This window comes from Berghia stephanieae, chromosome 9, assembly GCF_034508935.2.
Source record: "Berghia stephanieae isolate SIO BIC M18660-M18661 chromosome 9, UCSD_Bste_1.3, whole genome shotgun sequence".
NCBI lineage: Eukaryota > Metazoa > Mollusca > Gastropoda > Nudibranchia > Aeolidiidae > Berghia > Berghia stephanieae.
In genome coordinates, this window is record NC_088368.1 from 25118735 (window position 1) to 25140391 (window position 21657).

The 21657-nt window shown below is 34.6% G+C and overlaps 1 protein-coding gene across 4 annotated transcripts in view; it reads right to left on the minus strand.

The window, feature by feature from the left end:
• LOC144979921 (zinc metalloproteinase nas-14-like) overlaps positions 1-21657 on the minus strand; it is a 48644-nt gene that overhangs the window by 448 nt on the left and 26539 nt on the right. For all 4 annotated transcript variants that reach the window (XM_078927204.1, XM_078927202.1, XM_078927203.1 and 1 more), the window contains exons 10-17: positions 21310-21436; positions 18783-18977; positions 12779-12886; positions 10662-10775; positions 9343-9453; positions 6793-6903; positions 4809-4916; positions 1924-2034 (exon numbers count right to left, since the gene is read on the minus strand). In XM_078927204.1, coding sequence (XP_078783330.1) covers positions 1925-2034; positions 4809-4916; positions 6793-6903; positions 9343-9453; positions 10662-10775; positions 12779-12886; positions 18783-18977; positions 21310-21436 — 984 coding nt within the window. In that variant the 3' untranslated portion in view covers position 1924. The remainder of the gene's footprint in view (positions 1-1923; positions 2035-4808; positions 4917-6792; positions 6904-9342; positions 9454-10661; positions 10776-12778; positions 12887-18782; positions 18978-21309; positions 21437-21657) is intronic.

Genomic DNA, 21657 nt, shown 5'->3' on the forward strand with positions numbered 1-21657 from the left:
TGGCATGATTGGTGATAATGATAAAAAAAAATCCCAACAAAAATACTCTACACTCGTCATTGTTATCCTGTGTTGATAACTCTAAAATGTAATAAACTTGACTCAGATAAGTATGAGTAATTATTTCAGGCATTAGAAGAGACCAAAAGAATGTATGTATTCTATATCGATTTGAAATTATTTTTTTAAAATTTGGGCTGCTTGGGAACTAGGTGTACCACTTAACACAGAGAAAATGTTATTTTTACTGATCACTAATTCGGATTGGGTAATGAGCTCACTTCATGGCTTACACGAGGTAAAGAGATATCCATAATGTGTTATTTATACGTCTCTTACGATTGTGTGAGATAGAGAACTGAACACGTGTTTATAACAGGTTCCAGTCAAAGCAAGAAAGAAAAATGCAACAAGAAAAAAAAAAACATCCCAAAAAATCAGTCGACCTCACAAGGGATCGAACCTCATACCTTCTGATAACAGGTCAGACGTGCTACCATTACACCTCAGAGGCCCCCGATAGTTGGGACAATTTTGATACCTAATACCTATATTCTTTGCAAGGGTACGCGTTTTACGCTGTGAAACTTCGCTTGCAGCAAACAACACATACATTGAACACGAGAGGACGAGGACGAAGACATTTTAGTTGCTCCATTATATTGTTTTTTGAAAATGTCAAATTAAGAAATTAAGGAGCAGGCACAGGTGTAAGATAGAGAACTAAACAAGTATGTGCCAGACAAAGCAAGAATAAATAATACAAGAAAACAAACATCCCAAAGAATCAGTCCTGAGGACTTATATAACAGCCTTACCTGTGTCCTGAACACTTATGTAACGGCCCAGTATGTTTCCTGAGCAATTATGTAACGGCCCCGTGAGCACTAATGTAACGGCCCCGTCTATGTCATGAGCACTAATGTAACGGTCCGTCTGTGTCCTGAGCACTTATGTAACGGCTCCGTCTGTGTCCTGAGCATTTATTTAATGGTCACATCTGTTCTAGAAAAATAGCAGTTCTGCCTTTCCCATTTACAAATAGAATGACTATCTTTCATCCAAGAACTTTCTAGCGAGTTTAACTCGAGAACAAACAGACATATGATATTCGAAGCATCAATAACTAATTCATGAGAGAAAAAAAAACAAGTAAACAAAAGATAAAATGGTATGGATGAAAATACTTGTATAAGCCTCTGATGACTGTCATTTAGTCATAATAGATATGTATTAAAAAAAACAAACAATAAAACATAAATATACGAGATTAGTGTATCTCTGAGACTTTCTTTTTCAAAAGCAAATGCAGGTAAAACTGTTTCTCTCTATCTACTTTAACCCTATTGTATAGATCATCTCCTTGGCAAAAAGTAAGCAAAATAGTTTTCTACTAGTTTTTATATATATTCCTCATGTTACAGGCCTTTAACTCGTAGAAAAAAAATTATTGCCATACTCCATTTAAACAGATGGGATCTATAATTGTAGTTATAGATTGGCCATGTAAAATGCTCTGGAGTTGGAGGAAATGTATCATTAAAATAAATTATTGCAATTTTTTTATTGGAAAAAAATCTCCCCAATTGACCAAACAAAAACTATTTTTAAAAAAACCCTCAATTTTACATGTAGTAAATTTTGCAGTCCTGCTAAATTAACGACACTTAGTTTTGGCCTGTTGTTCATCTATTCAAGTAAGTAATTACATGGGTTCGATTTCTTCGACATTTTGCAAGATCACCTCACATATTTTCTCATGGGTAAGCAATGAGTACGTTGTGTCTGAATGAAAGGAAGGGAAAGCACCAGCAGCATCATGGCCTGTCAAAAGACATTTTTAAAAAGCGCTTTGAGTCCAAGTTAATTTTGCACCATGTAAAGGCTGATTTTTCTTATTTAACATCATCCTGGAAATCTCACCTTAGCACAATTTACATGACCTTTTACAACTGGCATGCATATAAACAGGGTTTTTGGTACATTCTCCTTGGTGGGCCCATATTGGACAGCTTGGGTCAGTGTCCTTGCAATCTGAAATGAAAAAAAAGGAATTTCAACATTAGCTTTTTTTCTTGTAATTCGAAATAAAAAAAGAGAAGCTCTTACAATATACAGTAGTGAAAGCACCATTTTATGCAGAATATTTCGTATAGTTAGTAAAAAAGTTATATCTATTCTATAAAAAAATAGGGCTAGGGATCAACATTGCCCCGTACAATCAATTATAGATTTGTGTCATCGAGCATAGAATGAATAATCGACAAATCTAAAAATTACAAATCCATTTCTACAGACGGATATACGAGTAACTTGTAAACCTTTTTTTAAATTCAAAGGTAATTATCTCACCAGTTGACTCAATTGAAAACTAAGAAAATCTGCTAAGTCGTTATACCTAGTCCGTAATTTGACCTTTGGCCTTAAGATTTACAGAACAAAAATGTTCAAAATTTTGCCGCCCAAGCGCCCTATCAAAGTTAATGGCTAAAAAAAAAACTTCGTATCGGATCTATGTTAATATCCACAATACAGTAGTATAATAATTACAATAGATGAGTATATTTTCCCACTATCTTTTATTTCTCCGCAAATTTCGAGGGTTACCATAAACAAACAATCATTGATATCACTAGACCATCGTCTGCAACAGACGCATCAGGTTATCTCCCTTTTATGTAAAAAAATATTTTGCAAGACATGGACAATAAAAAGTACGGTATTTCAACTTCAAAAATTATATTATTTATATTTTTAAAATATAAATGTTCAACAACATTTATCTTAATTGTCAATTTAAATTGCATTCTTTTAATCATTCAACAAACCTGAATATTTTCTGACATTGCATTCATACATTAAATTGTTTTATTTTACGTATATAAACAGGCAAAGTCGACTCTTTTTAAAGGATCTTTTCTTATATTGCCCCACTGGACCCTGGGGGCGAAGTGGCCAAGTGGTTAAGGCATTGCACTGTGACCCGGATGGTCCCGGGTTCGAGCCAGGCTTCAGGCATTTTCATTTTTTTCCTTGAGCAGGATTATTAACCCCCAAATTGCTCATTTAGACAACATGGGTGATTCCTGTTGACATCAAACTTCTTGTTTGATGAATTATCTATATTCCTCAGTGGAATGCCTAGGCGACGATATCTTATGATGTCGTGGCGAGAAGGGCATAATTTAAAAATATCAACAGGTAAATAATAGATAGTATGTCTGCGTGATCTTATGTGAGAACGTATAAAATATGTGTCAGTACCAAGTAATAGTTGGACGTCGAAGCCCCCCCGAACGATCGACTGAAGAACCCATGATCAATTTTTTCTCGCGTCTTCTCGTCTAATCTCGTCACTCCGGAATAGAAAGAGGAGGCGGAGCTTATATGCTATAACGCAATGAAAGTTCTGTCCGATGACGGGTGGGGGGATATCACCTCTCCAAAACTTATCTTATTAAATGAGATCTTGAGATTCTTATCCAATCATCGATTGCTCGTTTGACATCTCGCTTGTGAACAGTTAGGAGATCATCTCTTGATTTATGGACAGGCGGCTTTGCGTAAAGGCGGTGAGTGTTGTATACACCAAAGAGTACCGCTGACCGATGGGTAAATAGTGGTTGTGTAACCCAAAAGCCCTGCCGACTAGACTGCAAGGTCTTGTATGTAATAGTTGCCAGTCACCATCTCAACGCTCAGGAATTAATATAAAACAAACAACGCAATTAGTGTTTTAAACGCTTTTGAATCACACGAGATACATCAGTGTACTCGTCGCATTGATAATTGAAAAATGAGATATAAATCAAGAAAATCGACAGGAAAATAAAGAAACTATCATTAAATTTAAAAAATTGAGCAATATTTTTTTCGAAATCAATCTACTAGAAAAAAATGTTACTTCTAAGCCTGTTTTTGTGAAACAAAGATAAATGTTCTCCTTTTTGCAAGCTGATTCAAGGGGAATGTGATTCCAACCCAAAATACATGCATAAAGCTTGTAAAAGGTCCTGCAAAATATGCAGATTTGTCTCAATCTACTAATGTTAATTTTCACAATAAGTGAATAAACGAGTGCCTGTTCCTAATGTGAACTAATATCAAGAAAAGAACAGACGGAATTTGACGATTTCCAATGATCTTACACGACAATATTTAAAACAAAAGATTGGCCAGCGTTCTCTAATCAACGAAAAGTGAATACATATCAACTCAATCTTGGAGAAAACTCAACAAAACATTGATTTTGTAAAGTTAAAACAGTGTTAGGATTAGGATCCATTGGATTTCGACTAAAGCTTTGCAAGTACTTCAATATAAATCGGTAATGAATTATTTATCTAGTCCATTGTGTTTTGGTACTGCTGAGTACCGATTAGTGTCACGAAAAATAGGTAATTCCTTGAAAGGGACTTCTGACAAGTTTTGACAATGAACCAAACATTTTCTAAGAATATTACTATAGATGACTTGAATTCATTGCAAAATGAAGTATTTTACAAATTATTGGTCACGAAATATATAAGAAAGTTACTTTGAGGGATTGAGTAAAGGTATGCTTTCACGGGTTTGGATTAATTAAATTCGTTTTTTTATCGCGGAATAACTCACCCACAAGCTCGTAAGTTATTTGCCACGATAAATAAAACTCATTTAATGAATCCAAACATGTGAAAGAATGCTATAATATCTGTCAGATGCAGATGCCAAAAATGCTCAGAAATATAACTACAAATAGGTTTTTTTTAATGCTATATATTCATGATTTTTCTCTATCCACTTATAAAGCGCAATTGATCACATACCGCATATTTTGCAGGACCTTTTACAAGCTTTATGCATGTATTTTGGGTTGGAATCACATTCCCCTTTGGCGGCCCACACACCACAACTAATGTGGAGGTCTTTGCATCCTGAAATGAGAGATTGCAACATTTTTATGATTCGGTAAAAAAATGACAACAAACCAGACCAAAACATTTCATGGAAAATGATATCTAAAGCAACAGGATACAGATCATCATCAAAACAGTGTAGCTTATGCCTGGAAGAGAAATATACTATGATCAAACACCCCCATGAAGCCACACTCAACACGAAAAATGAGATGTACAATAGTTGTCCATATATATATATATATATATATATATATATATATATATATATATATATATATATATATATATATATATCAGGAAAATGAATTATAGAAATATGATTTCAAACGAAACACCCATATTTAATGAATCTTTTGTTTATCATTTATTCTCCATGTAATAATAATCTTAGTAATGGTATGACACCCAGTGCCTGATCTGTAAATTGCTGGTGATAATCCCGTCATGGTTGACGCAAAGTCGACTTTTTTTAAAGGTTCTTTTCTCATATTGTCCCACAGGACATTGGTGTGAGATAAGTACATCCTTTCTTTAAAAAAATATAGCATTGTGGAGAACATTGTGCTTATTTGAGTCAATTAAAAAATTGATACGGCGCACAACTCTACTGAAAGATTTGAAAATTAGAAATGTATTTTTTACAGATAGATAAACGGATAACTTGATTTCCTTTTATAATTTAAAGTCAGTTAGAAAGTTCGTTGAGTCAAACATATAATATCATAAAATATGTACCGACATCACTTGGCTCCCAAAATCAACTAATTTTGACACTGTAAAAAGTTGTCAATTTGCGTCATCTATTTATGATATCAAGTATTATTATTACTTCCGTTGTGTTGTTGATTTAGCGGTGATCAGTTTTGATTCTTTTTTTACTATTAGGGTTAGCTCGAGATCGAGGATATTTCTTTTTCTATTAAGGTTAGTCATAAGTCTTAGTAAAGGTGCTAGGATGTTTGTTTTTCCATAAGTTAAGTAAAGGGGAGACATTCCGAAAGCTCCTACATCCCCAGTATTCTTTAAATTAGTATTTTCACCGTTGATATTTTGTCAGGCATTTATTTATTCAATTTGTCATTTATATCTAGACGTATTTTAAAAACTATAGAACAAACCTTGATAGATTTGTGAAAGTTAAAAATTTCTTAATTTGACCATTGTTTTGATTTTCAGCCGCCTTTTTGATTTGTTAAATATTGAAAGGTTGTGCAAAGCAGTCCGAGAGTTGTTTTTATTTCTATCAGGGTTAGCTCGAGAGGTTAGTCATATGTCTTATCAAAGGTGCTAGGAAGTTGGTTTTTCCATAAGTTAAGTAAAGGGGAGACATTCCGAAAGCTCCTACATCCCCAGTATTCATTAAATTTGTATTTTCACCTTTGATCTTTTGTCAGGCGTTTATTTATTCAATTTGTCATGATTTTTTCTATTAGGTTTAGCTCGAGATCGGATGATTTGTTTTTTCCTATAAGGGTTAGTCATAAGTATTATTAAAGTGCTAGGGTGTTTGTTTTTCCTATTGGGGTTAATTAAAGGTACTAGGTTTAATTTTTTCTTGGGGTTAGTTGAAGGAATATATTATTAAATATATTATTGGGCCACACAGAAAAATGAACCGAAGATATACCAAATTACACAGACAACGTTGTTTACCAATCTGCCCTCATTAAATGATGGTGAGTACAGTATCGAATGAAAACAGTTCTTTCCCCGCGTAATTGCGGGCTTTTTACTAGTATATTAAAAGGAATGTACCTTTGAGACGTAATTTCAATCCTTGTAATCATGTGTTGCTTTGGACACATTGTAAAGTACTTTGAGATGGTTAATAGTGAATATTTCCAGATATAATAATTAATAGTCTTAGATACATTCATTTTAGGAATATTACCTCCGCATGCGTCACATGACTTTTTACAAGATGTAAGCATGAAAATAGGGTTTTTAGCACATTCTCCTTGGGTTGACCACGCAGGGCAATCCTCGTGAAGATCATGACATTCTAAAATGGAAAAAAGGAGTTTCATTATTAAGCTTACTTTTTGTAACTAGAAATGACAAAAAAAAAAAAAGAAGCTGTTACAATAAACAAAGTGCAAAAAGTTATATCTATTCTTTAAAAAAAACAAGGTTATAGACCAATATTGTTCCTTACCGCCAATGTTTAAAATTAAAATTTATCATCAAGCACAGAATTATTGGCAAATCTAAAATTCATAAAACTATTTTTACAGATTGATGTACGAGTAATCTACTTGCAAACCTTTTAAAAATGTAAGATTAATTCTATCATCCGTTTACTCAAATAAATACTTAGAAAATCTTCTCGGTCGTAATGCTCAGTTCTTAAATTGACCTTTGGCCTTGAGACTCACCGAAATAAAAAAAAATCTCAAAATTTGGCCGCCCTTACGTCCCATTGAAGTTGGTGGCTCAAAAGCTTAATCTCAATCTATGTTTTTTTTCCACAATATAATAATTAAAAACGATGAGAGTTTATTTTATTCCTCCTCAAGTTTTTAGAGTTACCATAAACAAACAATCACGGATGTCACTATATCATCGTCTGACATATAATGAGTTATCTCCCGTTTATGGTAGAGAGAACTATAATATATTAAAGATTAAACTATAAAGAGCACGATGAATCAACATTAACATGTATTATACATATGAAATATAATCTTTATCCCAATTTATCTCAATCCAATTAACAGTCATAAATTATTTACTAATCTTTATATTTCCTGACATGGTCTTCACACATTAAATTATCTTATTATGTAAATGATAGTGCCTGCGTGATCTTTTGTGAGAGCAGATAAACCGTGTGCCTGCGTCCTACCACTCGTGAGAGCACATTCGTCAGAGAATTATGGTATTACGATTGGTTGTTTGACGTTGGTAATTGCGAACTGGTTGCCCTATTGCCAAATTCATTGCGCATGACTACATACTGAATTGTTCATAGCCAAAATGATTTGTCTCAATCTACTAATGTTAATTTTCACATTAAGTGAATAAACGAGTGCCTGTTCCTAATGGCCTTCATTCTCCGCAAATATTGCGGGTTCTCCACAAATTGAATAACATTTTCTAAAATATTTTGACCATAATATAAGTACCAAATAAAAATAGACATTAGTTATTCAAAAAATCAAAATACTAAACACTCGTCTGTAAGTGGGGAACTGGACCTAGTTTGGAGGGAACAACAAAGAATATATATATATATATATATATATATATATATATATATATATATATATATATATATATATATATATATATATATATATATATAATACATATATATATATATAAAGTATATTATTTACCACGATGTTGGAGTCAGTCTACATCAATGTTTCAGGCCCTTACGGGCATCGCCAGATCTGTGTGTTACATGAGTTTGAGTTGTTGTTGATTGTTGAAGTGGTTCCGAGAGGGTTTGAAGTTGATTAGTAGGCGTTTTCATCTATGCGGAGAGCAATTTCATACCTAATCAACTACAAACCTACAAACCACTTCAACAATCAACAAAATCAACAACAACTCAAACTCATGTAACACGCAGTCCTGACGATGGCTGTAAGGGCCTGACACATTGATGTAGATTGACTCTAAAATCGTGGTAACTATTATACTTAATAATAATTCGCTCAATTGTTACTATCAACATGTCGAGCACTATTCGTACCTTATTTGTATCATAACAATATTCAATATACGTTGGTGGGTACTTGTAGGCACGAGAGTGCTTGATAATGTTGATTAGAGCTAATATAAACATAAATTCAGTCACTCACATTTTTTTTGGTCTCGGCAATAATAATCTTTGAAACGGTCTGACACCCAATCTCGATCTGTAAGATGGTGAACATCGTGTCATGACTGATGCAAGGACGACTCTATTTTAAAAAAAGGTTCCTTTCTCACATTTTCTCACCGACCCTGGTGTGAAATGAGTGCATGTCAAAGAAGGAATGTATCTTAGACGTAGGCGCAATTGGATTCAATAGTCTGATGACACGTCGCCGAGCAACGGCGGCCATCGTGGTTCTAAACAAATAAAATCTATACTTTTTATTCTTCATGCTGGCTAGATCTATCATATGTCTTGTGATCAGAATGTGTAAAAGCCAAAACATGATGAGATGTATGTGCTTTTTTTCCGCTGGATACACTTTCATGCTCGTTGGAGAAATATTTCATAAGGGCGTCCGCCATTGTTCCGATAGTTTAGAGGCCAGTTACTAAGTTGCCATGCGTCATTACGAGGGAAGTGACGTACGACTATTGAAGCGTATTCTGATCCTTATAATTACGTGTTGCTGATGGCTTCTAACACGTTGTAAAGTTCTTTCAACACCTTAAGTGAATATATCAACAACAAAAAAGAATTATATAGCTTTAGGTAAATTTATTTCAGAACAATCACCTTTGCATCCGCCGCATGACTCTTGACAAGATGGAAGCATGAACTCCGGGTTTCTGGAACATTCTCCTTGGGCGGCCCAAAATGGACAATCCGAGTTAAGGTCTTCACAATCTGAATGGAAAAAGAAAAGAAAAGAAATTGTTACAATGATCTTATTTCTTGTTAGAAACTCAAATTTATACTGAAGACGGATGTGTAGCAATCAAAGATACGGACGTTAGGTGACTAGAAAGGTATAAATAATGAATAACAATGTGAAATTGAATGTAAGCTTCAATTCAGTTACAAAAACAGAACAAATGAACGTTTCGGTTTTCCCCTTTATCATCAAAACAGGATGAATGAAACACTACAGATGAATGAGATAAGGTGGTAGTGGCGTTGTTAAGATGCCCATCAATGTTTTGTTTCTTCATCTTAACAATGCCACTACCACATTGTCTCATTCATCTGTAGTGTTTCATTCATCCTGTTTTGTTGATAAAGGGGAAACCCAAAACGTTCTTTTGATTTGTTTTTGTAATCAAATTGAAGCTTACATTCTATTTCACATTGCTATTCATCTATTTAAGCTTCGAGCAGCAACATTTACATTGACTACAAAGGTAAAGCACTACTAGGACAGATTCTAATGTACAAGAGTCAAAACGCAGTTTTGTATTTGTTCAAATATATACCTTGGTTTAGGAGACCCTAAAAAAGCATTAAACAACAATGTATATTACAACTTAAAAACGAGTAAATACAAAAAAGTAAAAAGTAGTCCTTCAGAGTCATTGGGCCCACGGAGCTAGAGTTGATCAGACTACGGTTTATACCGGATTCTGTAGCGTGAAACGGACAATAACAATTGCTATCACAATATACATTCCGCCAAATCTAACAGACTAAGCTAATTATTCACTGCTGGGTGGTCAGAAAAAATATCTCGACTGCACCCGGGATCGATTTTGGTCCCTCTACGTGTGAAGCGAGTGCTCTTCCAATTGAGCTTTTCAGGAGACCAAAATAAAGCATTGAAGAAAAAATTATATTACAACTTAAAAACGAATAAACTTATTTTACAAATGAATACCACAATAGAATGCGCGTAACGTGCCTTTTTAAAGGACTCAAAATTGGGACGCTCAAATCGAGACTCGAACCATGGACTTAAAAGTCCGAAGGCTATTGTCGTGTCACTAGACCACAAAGCCTTGCTATAAGATATAAAAGTAAAAATGAATTGGAATGACATGATAATATGCTTTATGCTTTAAAAAAACCTACATATTCTAAATTATTCGATATCCACTTTTAATGATCAACCGATCACTCACCGTTGCATATTTTGCAGGACTTTTCACAATTTTTAGTCATGTATATTGGGTTGGATTCACATTCTCCTTGGGCGGCCCACGCGGGACAGTTGCTAACGTCGAGATCTTTGCATTCTGAAGTGAGAGATTGTAACATTTTTTATGATTCGTTATTGGGATAACAACAAATCATTTATGATCAAATTCTGACAAAAATAATGAGCCCATCAAACAATATTTCATTCCACCCCTCTCATTGGAAAACCCTATCAATCATTAGTTAAACGAAATCGTTGAATAATGCTTTGAACCCGTTGATTAAAAATGTATTCAACGATCGCAGAATATGTTCACATATTTTATTGGCTGAAATACAGGTTTAAAAGACTTCTTATTGCCCATCTAAAAAAATATTTTGGTGCGTATGCATACATATTTAACGTGTTATTGGGTCAAATTGTCATTTTTGTAGTGTAGTAGTAGAAGAAAATCGAATCGCTAGTTGATTAAAACCTTCACTCATTTGGAGAGAGACTAGCTGTATTAATACTTGCTCCCCCCTCTCCCTCGCAAAACACAACAGTAATTGAAAATATCGGCCATAAGAACACAAAAAAGCCTTTAACGTTATGATTATCAAATTGATTTGGAGAAAGATTTCTTTTCAATGTAGAATGGGAGTTATAAAAAAACAACACATGCGACACATCGTCCCGACTGACTCCAAGTACAACAACACAATCTGTCTATCACAACTGCAGCACATTTACAAGAAATATTTCAAGGTGGACATCTAATAACTGTACCTTAAATTCATCCCAAATTTCATTGTTGATCCACAGTTCCTTAAAATGGGCGAAAACTCAATGATTCAATGAAATAAAAACAATAAACAAACAAAATATAGACACTAGGCTAGTGAGTAGTAGGCGCTAAAAATGGGCGCTAATTGGATTCAATAGTCTGATGTCACGTTGCTCAGCAACGGCGAGCAGCGTGGTTCTAAACAAAGAAAATTGGTATTTTTTATTCTTCATGCTGGTTAGAACTTTTCATATGTCATGTGATCATAATGTATAAAAGTCAAAACATGATCATATTTATAATCTTTTTCTCCTCAGGGTATACTTTTATGCTCGTCGGAGAAATATTTCATAAGAGCGTCCGCCATTGTTCCAATAGTTTAGAGCCAGTTACTAAGTTACTATGCGTCATTACGAGGGAAGTGACATCATGACTGTTGAAGTCAATTGATATCATTTCTGAAGGTCTTTACAAGTACTTGGTAATTTAGACGCTTAATGGATATATGTCGATATCGAGAAAAGTGTAGATAAAAGTGAACATTTGTCTTTTTTTGTTTAGGAAACTGATTTTTGAATTCTAAAATTAAACTATACAAACCTTTATCGGCTAAAATGTGAAATAATATCAAGAAAAGAACAGACGGAATTTGACGATTTCCAATGATCTTACACGACAATATTTAAAACAAAAGATTGGCCAGCGTTCTCTAATAAACGAAAAGTGAATACATATCAACTCAATCTTGGAGAAAACTCACCCAAAACATTGATTTTGTAAAGTTAAAATAGTGTTAGGATTAGGATCCATTGGATTTCGACTAAAACTTTGAAAGTACTTCAATATAAATCGGTAATGAATTATTTATCTAGTCCATTGTCTTTTGGTACTGCTGAGTACCGATTAGTGTCACGAAAAATAGGTAATTCCTTGGAAGGGACTTCTGACAAGTTTTGACAATGAACCAAACATTATCTAAGAATATTACTATAGATTACTTGAATTCATTGCAAAATGAAGTATTTTACAAATTATTTGTCACGAAATATATAAGAAAATTACTTTGAGGGGTTGAGTAAAAGTATGCTTTCATGGGTTTGGATTAATTAAATTCGTTTTTTTTATCGCGGAATAACTCACTCACAAGCTCGTAAGTTATTTGCCACGATAAATAAAACTCATTTAATGAATCCAAACATGTGAAAGAATGCTATAATATCTGTCAGATGCAGATGCCAAAAATGCTCAGAAATATAAATACAAATGGGTTCTTTTCAATGTTATATATTCATGATTTTTCTCTATCCACTTATAAAGAGCAATAGATTACACACCGCATATTTTGCAGGACCTTTTACAAGCTTTATGCATGTATTTTGGGTTGGAATCACATTCCCCTTTGGCGGCCCACACACCACAACTAATGTGGAGGTCTTTGCATCCTGAAATGAGAGATTGCAACATTTTTATGATTCGGTAAAAAAATGACAACAAACCATTTGTGATCAAATTTTGACAAGAAATGTGCCTCATTGTCTTGTTAGTTTGTTTTAGAGGTTTTACGGCGCTTGCAACACATTTAGGTCATTTCAGCGCCAGTAAAAAGGAAGAAAATGGGATAGTAAAACGTTCTAGAATTACATTTGAAGCACCCACGAAAAATTTAAGACAAAGGGGGAACGGAAAACTTACTTTGTCGATAAAATTTCCACATGTAAAAACACACGTGCTCTTTTTCAAACAGTTAAAGAAATGAAGAATGCAGTTGATAATTATCATTTACCAAAAGATATCCCTGAAGAAAACCTCCCAACCACCTTTTCCAAGTATTTTTCAGACAAAGTGAAATTTATAAGAAACCAATTAGATCTTCTTTCAGTTGTTAAAAACGATGAGGAAAATTCGGACTATGTTAGACCCCCAATACGTATCCCTAAATTTTAGTATTTTTAAACATGTATCATCTGATGAAGTGAAAGAAATTATCCTAGCCTCACAACCCAAATCTTGTTCCCTTGACCCGATACCAACTAATCTTTTAATGAAATGTCTTGACTGTTTTTTAGAACCTATTACTGCAATCATAAATAACTCATTGCAGTCTGGGACTGTACCAGATTGCTACAAAAAAGCAATCGTCACTCCTCTTTAAAAAAAGCATAATTTAGACCCTGAAAATTTGAAAAATTACCGCCCTGTTTCTAACTTGCCCTTTCTTTCAAAAATCCTGGAAAGAGTAGTACTAAAGCAGCTAAAGAATCATCTAGATTCAAACAATCTTATCGAGCCTTTTCAATCAGCTTACCGTGAGCATCAGAGCACTGAAACCGCCCTTTTCAAGATCGTGAATGACCTGCTGATAGCAAGTGATAATGGTGATATATCTATCCTTACGCTGTTAGATCTATCTGCGGCATTCGACACAATAGATCACTCAATCCTATGTGATAGGCTTTATTCTGATTTTGGCATCTCTGGTTTCACTCTTTCGTGGTTTAAATCATATCTCACCAATAGGTCACAGGCAGTGAGTGTAAATGGCAAAGTTTCTAACGATGTCTATATAGAATATGGCGTCCCGCATTGTTCGGTTTTAGGTACTATACTTTATACCCTTTATTCTTTACCATTAGGCAGTGTAATACGCTCCCATTCTGTTAATTACCAGATATATGCTGACGACACGCAGCTATATAACTGCTTCTCCTCATGATCTCTCCTCTCTTGTCTGTCATTTAGAAAATTGTTGTGACTCCATCAAAAGTTGGATGCTTGAAAATAAGCTATTGTTGAATGAAGACAAAACTGAAGTTGTTTTGATAGGAACTCAGCAAAAATTAAAGTCTTTCCAATTTTCAAATCCTACTCTAACTATATCTGATTCTGTGATTTCTATTTCTGAAAAGACTAAAAATGTAGGTGTCATTCTGGATAGTTCATTGTCTATGGATCGGCACATAAACAATAATGTGAAAATTATGTACTTTGAGCTCCGTAAAATATCGCAGATGAGGTCGTTTTTACCTTTCAACACATTGAAGATAAATGTCTCTGCATTGGTCTTGTCACGTCTTGACTACTGCAATTCACTGCTCGCTGGTCTCCCTAATAACAAAATAAACAAGCTCCAGAGAGTACAGAATTGTGCGGCTGGGTTAGTCCTGGGAAAATCTCATTACAATGATACACAGGACCTGCTTCGAATCCTCCACTGGCTGCCAGTCCGGGCTAGAATTGAATATAAAATAGCCCTTATCTGCTTTGGTGTATTTGAGTCTTCTGTCCCTCTTTACATTCAACACTTACTCCAACGATACGTACCTCTGAGAAATCTTAGATCCCACGATTCAAAATTGTTAGCACTAAACTTAAGTATTTTGGTGATAGGTCTCTTATGAAATTCGGACCCACGATTTGGAATGATCTCCCTCAATCTGTGAGATTCTCGAGCTCAATAGACATTTTCAAAAAAGCCCTGAAAACATATCTTTTCAGGAAATATTTACTTAATTGAATTTTAAATGTATTGTATGTGACATTTATATTGATGTTTTTTTTAAAAAGCGCTTTGAGGTTTCGACGAAAGGCGCTATATAAATATGCTTATTATTATTATTATTATTATTAATTATTATTATTATTATTATTATTATTATTATTATTATTATTATTATTATTATTATTATTATTATTATTATTATTATTATTATTATTATTATTATTATTATTATCATTATTATTATTATTATTATTAGTTTAAATAGGGAACATATGTAGATTCCAAGAGCACAGTTATCAGTGTACTTGGGTTGAGATTACCTAAATGTCTCACCCATACACAAGTGCAGACCAACACTAAGAGGAGCACACTCAAATGTTTACAATTCATAATATACGTATGTAAAAGAAGAAATAATACAATACCTAACAGATTTACAAGCAAAAAATATCATCTCCAAAAACTAACTATACATTTGACTGCTTCCCTCCCAGCCTGGGTCAGGACAAAACCAAGTAATCTCATTCCAAGACAAAGATAGAATGCAAGTTGGAAAACAGATATAGGGGGATAGATTACACAATACTGACCAACGCTAATGGGAGGCCAGGAACCCAACCCAGCCTTATTGGTCTTAATACGTTATTATAACCTGTTGAAGCGGATTTCAAAAGCAATTTTAGAAATTCGTTATATTTTCCCCAAGAACATCTTAACCTTATTAAAGTTTCATATTGTGAATGTAAATTTCATTTTTATTATCATCACCATACCTTCGTAGGACAATTGCTCACAATATATTATATATATATATATATAATATATATATATATATATATATATATATATATATATATATATATAACGATTACTATTGAAGTGTAAGCTTCAATTTATTAGACGGAGAAAGACCATGTGGACGTTTCGGGTTTCCCCTTTATCAACAAAACACGATGAATCAAATATCCACAGTATTTGTCTTCGTCTAAAAGATTGAAGCTTACAATTCAATACTTATCGCTATTATTTTTCCTTCGAGTTTCAAGCAGCAAAATTTTCACAATATAAATATTACACCTCTAAAGCATTCGACTTACAGTTTTTGTTTTGTTTTTGTCCTTATTCTTTTGGATTTAAGATATTATTTTCATAATAAAGCTTTAAAATTATACCCGAATAAAGCAAAATAAATTACTCAAGTCTCATATTATTGGCATTGTAAATTCAAGTTTTAGTATCTAAATCATACCTTTGTGATGCGATTGGTCACAATTGAGCTTTTAATTGCGCTTTTATATAGTGCAATATCCACTTAACATACTCACGCGCTTTACAAGGAGTCCCTGTCCAACAGCAACATTCAACATTTAGGATAAGACATGAAGCCTGTAAGGCGATATATTTTTTTTGGACAGAAACAACGCTGTTAACGGCCAGGTACTCATTTTACACCTGAGTACGGTGAGCGAATGTGAGTAAAGAGCCTTTTCCAAGGACTCAAATATGCGCCGACCGAGGCTCGAACCAGGACCTTCCGATCCGAAAGCAAGTGTCATACCACAAGACCACATAGCCGCACGTTGGTCACAATACTGTTTATTTCAACATTGGAGTAACTGACTCACAGAATGACTTAAACTGGGTACGGAATGAGTCGGCGAGTCAAGTTGCCTCAAAAATATGCCCTTGACGTATTTGCAACCTTCGAGCAGCTGTGTGGTCTTGCAGTAAGACACCCTCTTTTGGATCGGAAGGTCCTGGATTCGTTTATCGTTTCGATACATGTCTTTGTTGATCCGACGTGTACAAAAATGCACGTCTGTGTAGAACCGACCTGTACAAATATGCACGTCTGTGTAGATCCGACCTGTACAAAGATGCACGTCTGTGTAGAACCGACCTGTAAAACTATGCACGTCAGTGTATATCTGACGTATGCAAATATGCAATTCTTTTTAGATCCGACCTGTACAAATATGCACGTCTGTGTAGAACCGATCTGTACAAATATGCACGTCTGTGTGGATCCGGCCTGTACAAATATGCACGTCTGTGTAGATCCGACCTGTACAAATATGCACGTCTGTGTAGATCCGACGTAAACAAATATGCACGTCTGTGTAGAACCGACCTGTACAAATATGCACGTCTGTGTAGATCCGACCTGTACAATATGCACGTCTGTGTAGATCCGACGTAAACAAATATGTACGTCTGTGTAGATCCGACGTGTACAAATATGCAGGTCAGTGTAGAACCGACGAGTGCAAATATGTACGTCTGTTTAGATCCGACGAGTGCAAATATGTACGTCTGTGTAGATCCGACGAGTGCAAATATGTACGTCTGTGTAGATCCGACGAGTGCAAATATGTACGTCTGTGTAGATCCGACGAGTGCAAATATGTACGTCTGTGTAGATCCGACGAGTGCAAATATGTACGTCTGTGTAGATCCGAGTGCAAATATGCACGTCTGTGTTTATCCGACGAGTGCAAATATGCACGTCTGTGTAGATCCTATAGAAAACTTCGGTTTGAAGAACATCCAAACAAAAACTAAAAAATGTGACCAATCGCCTCAATACGGTATTATGCAAGGAGCAACAAGACAAAGAGAACAGAATAGGAAAGCAAAAAAAAATTGTAAAAATTTCCAAACAAATAAAAAAAACCACAAAAAAATACAAACAAACAAACAAACGTTTACTCCTTTATCTGTTCAATCTATCAAGTCATATATCTTCTGTAATAAAGCACATGTTTGTTAACTCAAAGTAAAAAAAAACCCCAAACAGAATAATTGGTGTCTGGGTCAAGAATACGATAGTGTCAATAACTCCATTTGACTCCATTAGCAATATGCGACCGTTTGTTCTAGGACGACGGATTTAGTCTTAACTCACTCAACCCTAACACCGACTATATCCGTAGTATACCCGGGGTTACTTTTGCCCCATGACTATTTATTACATTTGTCTGAGACAATTCATAGGCGTAGTATCAAAGCTTATGTTTTTAATATTTACCTGTCAATGATATTTGAATAAAAATATCTTTGTTCATACTCATTTTTAATATATTTTTTCCAATTTTGAAAACTAGCAAAGATCTCTAGGATTGAGAGTTAACTCTTTGCTTACCACCCATAGGAAAATCGTCAAATTTGTTACGATGTAAGCGACAATTTTCTCATTCTGATATCTGTTCTACATCACAAAATATAAAGAAATACTTTAATTACAGCTATAAAAACTAAACACTGTGTTACTTTTTTTGTTTGTGTAGGAAAAGTCTATTTTTGTGCTGAGTGGGTGTGACTTTTCGGGGGAGATTCTAAAAATAGCTGGTAATGAGAGAGTTAAGTGTGTGATTCGATTAAGAACAATGTGATTCATAATATAAAAGTTCGAGTGTCATTTCATGGCCTGCAAGAAACTATAATTTTGTACTTCCAGCGATTTTGACTTCACATTATATTTTCAGCATAAATTTCATCCTGACATAACATATAGATAGTGCAAATATGTGTTTAATTATATGACTCTCGCTCTCGGATCGGAAGGTCCTGGGTTCAAGTCCCGCTCTGAGCGGCGCACAGTTGAGTCCTTGGAAAAAACAACAACTTTTAACTCACATTCTCTCACCGTACTCAGGTGTCGGAAAAAAATGTAAATATCGCTTCATGATGAGCTTTGCTGTTGGCAAGGGAGCCCTTGTAAAGCGTTTTGAGCGCGTACAGTGGATATTGCGCTTCATAAAAGATTAATTTTTTTGGAGTTTTTATTTTCAAACATATTTAAGAATGGCAAATTAAAAAAAAACACCAGTGTTATCTACCTAACTCTTCGGGTGATTCCGTAGGTGGTGGCAGGGTTGGTTCAGGGGTGGCCCCAGCGCCATATTTATCCGAACACTTTACTACAGGATTTTCATTTTTCGCGTTGATAGCTCCTTGACACCAGCACTGGCAGTCTTTTCCCACAAAACCTTCATGAGGGCACTCTGTGTGCTCTCGTAGACAGGTGGTGGTACCTAAAATCGAAGAAAGAAAAAAAAAAAGAAAAGAAATCTCATCATTTTTAAAATTTCTTAAACCAGGGACAGGGTTATATATTTCACTTATTTAAGTCTCTTTTAATAATAATAATAATAATAATAATAATAATAATAATAATAATAATAATAATAATAATAATAATAATAATAATAATAATAATAATAATAATAATAATAATAATAATAATAATAATAATAAATGGCATTTATATAGCGCTTTACCCCGTTGTCACAGGCTCTAAGCGCTTTACAGTGATATAAAACAAAACATATTACAGTGAGACAAGTGTGAAGGAAACGTGATACGACTTCAATTTAACAACAACAAAATATGAAAATAATATTGCAGCATTATGACGTAAAAAGATAAAACTTTAAGGGAGATTTGAACGTTGTCAACGAATCCGAGCATCTCACGTGTGATTGAGAGAGTTCCAAAAATTGGGGGCCGAAAATTGAAAAGACTGTTCACCTATTTTACGCAATGGCTTAGGTTTGACAAGGATTGATTGGTCATTGCTTGACCTCAAGTTTCTATTGGGGACATATATGTTTAGAAGGTCTTTAATATAGGAGGGGCTGTTCGTGCTCAGGGATTTGTAGACAACAGTACAAATCTTACAGGCAACTCTTTTTTCCACAGGAAGCCAATGTAACTCACGGAGAAGAAGAGTTGCTGACGGGTATTTTTTGTTATTGCGTACGATGAGCCTGGCTGCGTAATTTTGAGCAACCTGAAGTTTGCTAATTTTGTCTTTAGCTAAATTCGCCCAAAGGGAGTTACAATGGTCCAATTTAGATAAAACCACTCTCAATAGACACATTAGATAACGACGCCTTTCAGGACATTTGTCATAATTAAAACAATGGCAGTGTTTGGTAAACATAGCGAACTTAGCATGTTTTACTATCGATGGTATATGTCTAAGGAAAATAGCCACTGTTCTACCGCTTGATCAATAGAACGATCAAAGAAATCTCTGTGTAAACTTAAACGTTGATAATATGATCGAGAAAATCGTATGATAAGTAGTCACCCATTTGGCGGTATAACAACAATAACAACGATCAGAGAAAAAGAGGACGATTTATTTCACGTTATTGTTTATAAACAACCAACTATGTTTGTCCAAGTACGTGTGTCACAAATTCCATGTTTTGATTGGTTAATTGGATTCAATAGTCTGGTGTCACATAACCCAGCAACGTGGTTCTAAACAAAGAAAATCGGTACTTTTTATTCTTCATGCTGGCTAGAACTTTTCATATGTCCTGTGATCAGAATGTATAACAGTCAAATCAAACATCATATTTATAATGTTTTTTTCCTCTGGATACACTTTTATCCTCGTAGGAGAAATATTTCATAAGGGCGTCCGCCATTGTCCCGATAGTTTAGAGCCAGTTACCAAGTTACCATGCGTCATTACGAGGGTAATGACGTCATGACTGTTGAAGTCTATTGGTTTCTATTGATGTGTACTTATTTGATAATCTGAACACGTCTGTTTCAATCAACTCACTATATTATAATAATAATATATAATGTTCTTATAATAATATTACCTCATTTACATTTCTGAAGCACTGTTACAGTTCTTACAACTGAATCCATCATCATCATCATCATCATCATCATCATCATCATCATCATCATCATCATCATCATCATCATCATAATTATCATCATCATCATCGTCGTCGTCGTCATCATCATCAAATCATCATCATCATCATATCCCCCCCCCCCCTTTCTCTCTCTCTCTCTCTCTCTCTCTCTCTCTCTTTCCCTGCTCTCTCTCTCTCTCTCTCTCTTATAGACACACCCTCTACCCTAGTCTCTCCAAAGCTAGTGTAGTCACCTACCCCCCCCCCCCCCCCCCACACACTATTTCTTCTTTCTTTTGTCAAATAATATCACCCTCCCATTGTATTATAAGCCATTGTACTTGCATACCCTCTCACTTATTCATCTCTCTCTCTCTCTCTCTCTCTCTCTCTCTCTCTCTCTCTCTCTCTCTCTCTCTCTCTCTCTCTCTCTCTCTCTCTCTCTCTGACACATACCGCGAACCCTTTCCTATTTCCACCCTTTCCATTTTGTTCTATTCCGCCATTGTCTCTAAAATTTTGATTTTCAACGTGGTTCCATAAGATTTAAAAACTACAATAGAATATAATTGCGTACACCTATCTAGCTGAAGGTCACTTATATTCTTGTGGCGGGTTATTTCAGTGATACTTAAAAAAACAACAAAAAAACATGACTTGTTTAATTTGAAAGTATCCCAAAGACTGTTTCCTTTATTACCTGTATGGCATTTGTACAAAAGATTCATTGTCTTGATGTCATAAAAACTCAGCGCAATTTGTCCAATCAAATTTTGATATTTTGGATCCTTTGTGCGCAATGTAACTCCTCCATTGATAGACCAATACTGAAAGTAATAATGCAAAATTTAAAAACTATTGTAGTATGAATATATGAATATATAAAGGGAAGACGTGGCTCAACGGCACTGTCTTTGCTTCGAATGTCTTCCGACTGATTTGTGTGTAAAAGGTCATCAGAGTATATTCTATTGCGTACCTCATCCTAATGCGATCAGAATATACCTCTATATTTATCCAATTTTGAAAAGAAATCTCGGATCCATAA